Source organism: Emys orbicularis, chromosome 2 (assembly GCF_028017835.1).
Source record: "Emys orbicularis isolate rEmyOrb1 chromosome 2, rEmyOrb1.hap1, whole genome shotgun sequence".
Lineage (NCBI taxonomy): Eukaryota > Metazoa > Chordata > Testudines > Emydidae > Emys > Emys orbicularis.
This window is the reverse complement of record NC_088684.1, coordinates 204011488-204013787: the sequence shown is the minus strand read 5'-3', so window position 1 is coordinate 204013787 and position 2300 is coordinate 204011488. Positions and strand designations below refer to the sequence as shown.

At 39.2% G+C, this 2300-nt stretch overlaps 1 protein-coding gene across 1 annotated transcript; it reads left to right on the top strand.

Annotated features, from left to right (window-relative positions):
* The first annotated feature begins 957 nt into the window (after positions 1-957).
* On the top strand, positions 958-1932 carry LOC135873780 (probable G-protein coupled receptor 141). Its single transcript, XM_065398401.1, has one exon. The coding sequence runs from the start codon at positions 958-960 to the stop codon at positions 1930-1932; it is 975 nt and encodes a 324-aa protein (XP_065254473.1).
* The last annotated feature ends 368 nt before the right edge of the window (positions 1933-2300 follow it).

Genomic DNA, 2300 nt, shown 5'->3' with positions numbered 1-2300 from the left:
ATTCCACAACCTCCCTAGGCAATTTATTCCAGTGCTTAACCACCCTGACAGTTAAGAAGTTTTTCTGAATGTCCAATTTAAACCTCCCTTGCTGCAATTTAAGCCCATTGCTTATTGTCCTATCCTCAGAGGTTAAGAAGAACAATTTTTCTCCCTCCTCCTTGTAACAATCTTTTATGTACGTGAAAACTGTTATCATGTCCCCTCTCAGTCTTCTCTTTTCCAGACTAAACAAACCCAGTCATAGGTCATGTTTTCTAGACCTTTAATCATTTTTATTGCTCTTCTCTGGACTTTCTCCAATTTGTCCACCTTTTTTCCTGAAATGTGGCACCAGAACTGGTCACAATACTCCAGTTGAGGCCTAATCAGCGCGGAATAGAACGAAAGAATTACTTCTCGTGTCTTGCTTACAGCACTCCTGCGAATACATCCCAGAATGATGCTCGCTTTTTTGCAACAGTGTTACACTGTTGACTCATATTTAGCTTGTGGTCCACTATGACCCCCCAATCCCTTTTTGCAGTACTCCTTCCTCGGCCGTCATTCCCCATAAGGATCATACTCAAATAATTTGGCCAAGCAGCAGATCTTTTTTGCCTACCTTTGTTTTGAAATATTAATTAGTAACTGTTTTTAAGTACATGGCTGGTAACATTTTCATAACTTGATCAGCTTCTCCCTCTAACCTACATATATGCTTGGTTTTTTTCCATCTTTAAATTCAGATTTTGCATTTTGCAGCCATTCTTTCCTAACTAGTAGGAACTCTGAACTGCATTTCCTAACAGAGAACATTTCAGTAGTGGGGAAAATTATTTGCAGTAACTGATATCAGAAATGAAACAATCCAAGCATTTCTAGGATCATATACAGTATATGCCCTGGAGCCAGAACCAGGTTGAAGACTCAGTTAGCTCTCAGTTTTAAATCTCACTTTAATCTTTAATGACATTGATGTCTTCTTTTATAGAGTCCAAAAGAGAGATTTACAGGACCATGCCTGGAGAGACTACAACCTCACTGAATGCATCTGTTACTACACCTCAGTCCAGTAACTTTCATTATGACATTGAACGTTACATATTGATTACTATATATACAGTAGCATTTATTGGAGGTACAATTGGAGCCATCGCAATGTCATTTTTGCTGGTTAAAATGAACACTCTGTCAGTGACCACGGCGGCGATTGTCAACCTCGTGGTGTTGCACAGCCTTCTTCTCCTGACTGTGCCGTTTCGGCTTTATTATTATATCAATCAGCAGTGGATTTTTGGGAAGGACTTTTGTAAAGCAGTGAGTGCTATGATGCACATCCATATGTACCTCACTTTTCTATTCTACATGATCACGCTCATTATCCGGTGGCTCATTTTCTTTCAATGGAAGGACAAGTTGGAGTTCTACAGGAAGCTACACGCTGTGGCTGCTAGTGCTACAGTGTGGATAGCGGCCATTGTGATTGTGCTGCCCTTGTTCATTGCTCGGTATGGGAAGTCTGGGGAGTATAAAAATGGAACATGTTTTACATTCGAACAAGAACTCAAGGAGGAGAGTGTGAAAACACTGAACTATCTCTTAATTGCCATTGTAGCCACCATCACATGTGTCCTCTTGGGCTTGCAAGTCTTCATCATTCTAAAGGTGGTGAAAAAGCTTCCAGGCTCTGTCTGGTCACATCAAGAATTCTGGGCCCAGATTAAAAGCTTGATGTTCATATCTGTGATAATCATTTGTTTCCTCCCATATCACCTCTTTAGGCTCTATTACATACAGCACATGAAAGAAAAACAATTAATAATGTACAATAATATCTGTTTGAGTATAACTGCCATCAGCTGTCTTGATTTGCTGTCATTTGTTATAAGCGGAAGCCGTTTCTTTAAGCAAAAGATTATTATGCTTCGAGACAAGCTTGCGTGCTGTTAGGTTCATTCATTTTTAGAGACCATCTTCCACACTACAATGTTTAGGTGGGAGGAAAACATATGGCGTTGTCTGTATTTTTTAAAAATGATAATTTATGGAGACAAGTCAAAAAGCATTATAAATTATGTGTATCTATTTATTTTATATGCCTTAAACACAGTACCAGCAAAATAACATCGATTCTTTGATTAGGTGAAATACTTACCAGTGTTGACAGTGCCAGCCTAGCAGACTGGTGGTAACTGTGCTGTGTCACAAGGGAGACAAAGATTCCAATCCCATGCCACAGAGGGAAAAGAAGCAATAGCCCAAGATGATTTGTAAAGAATGTGGAGAGAGAAAAATAAAACACAAAGTCAATGAATAGT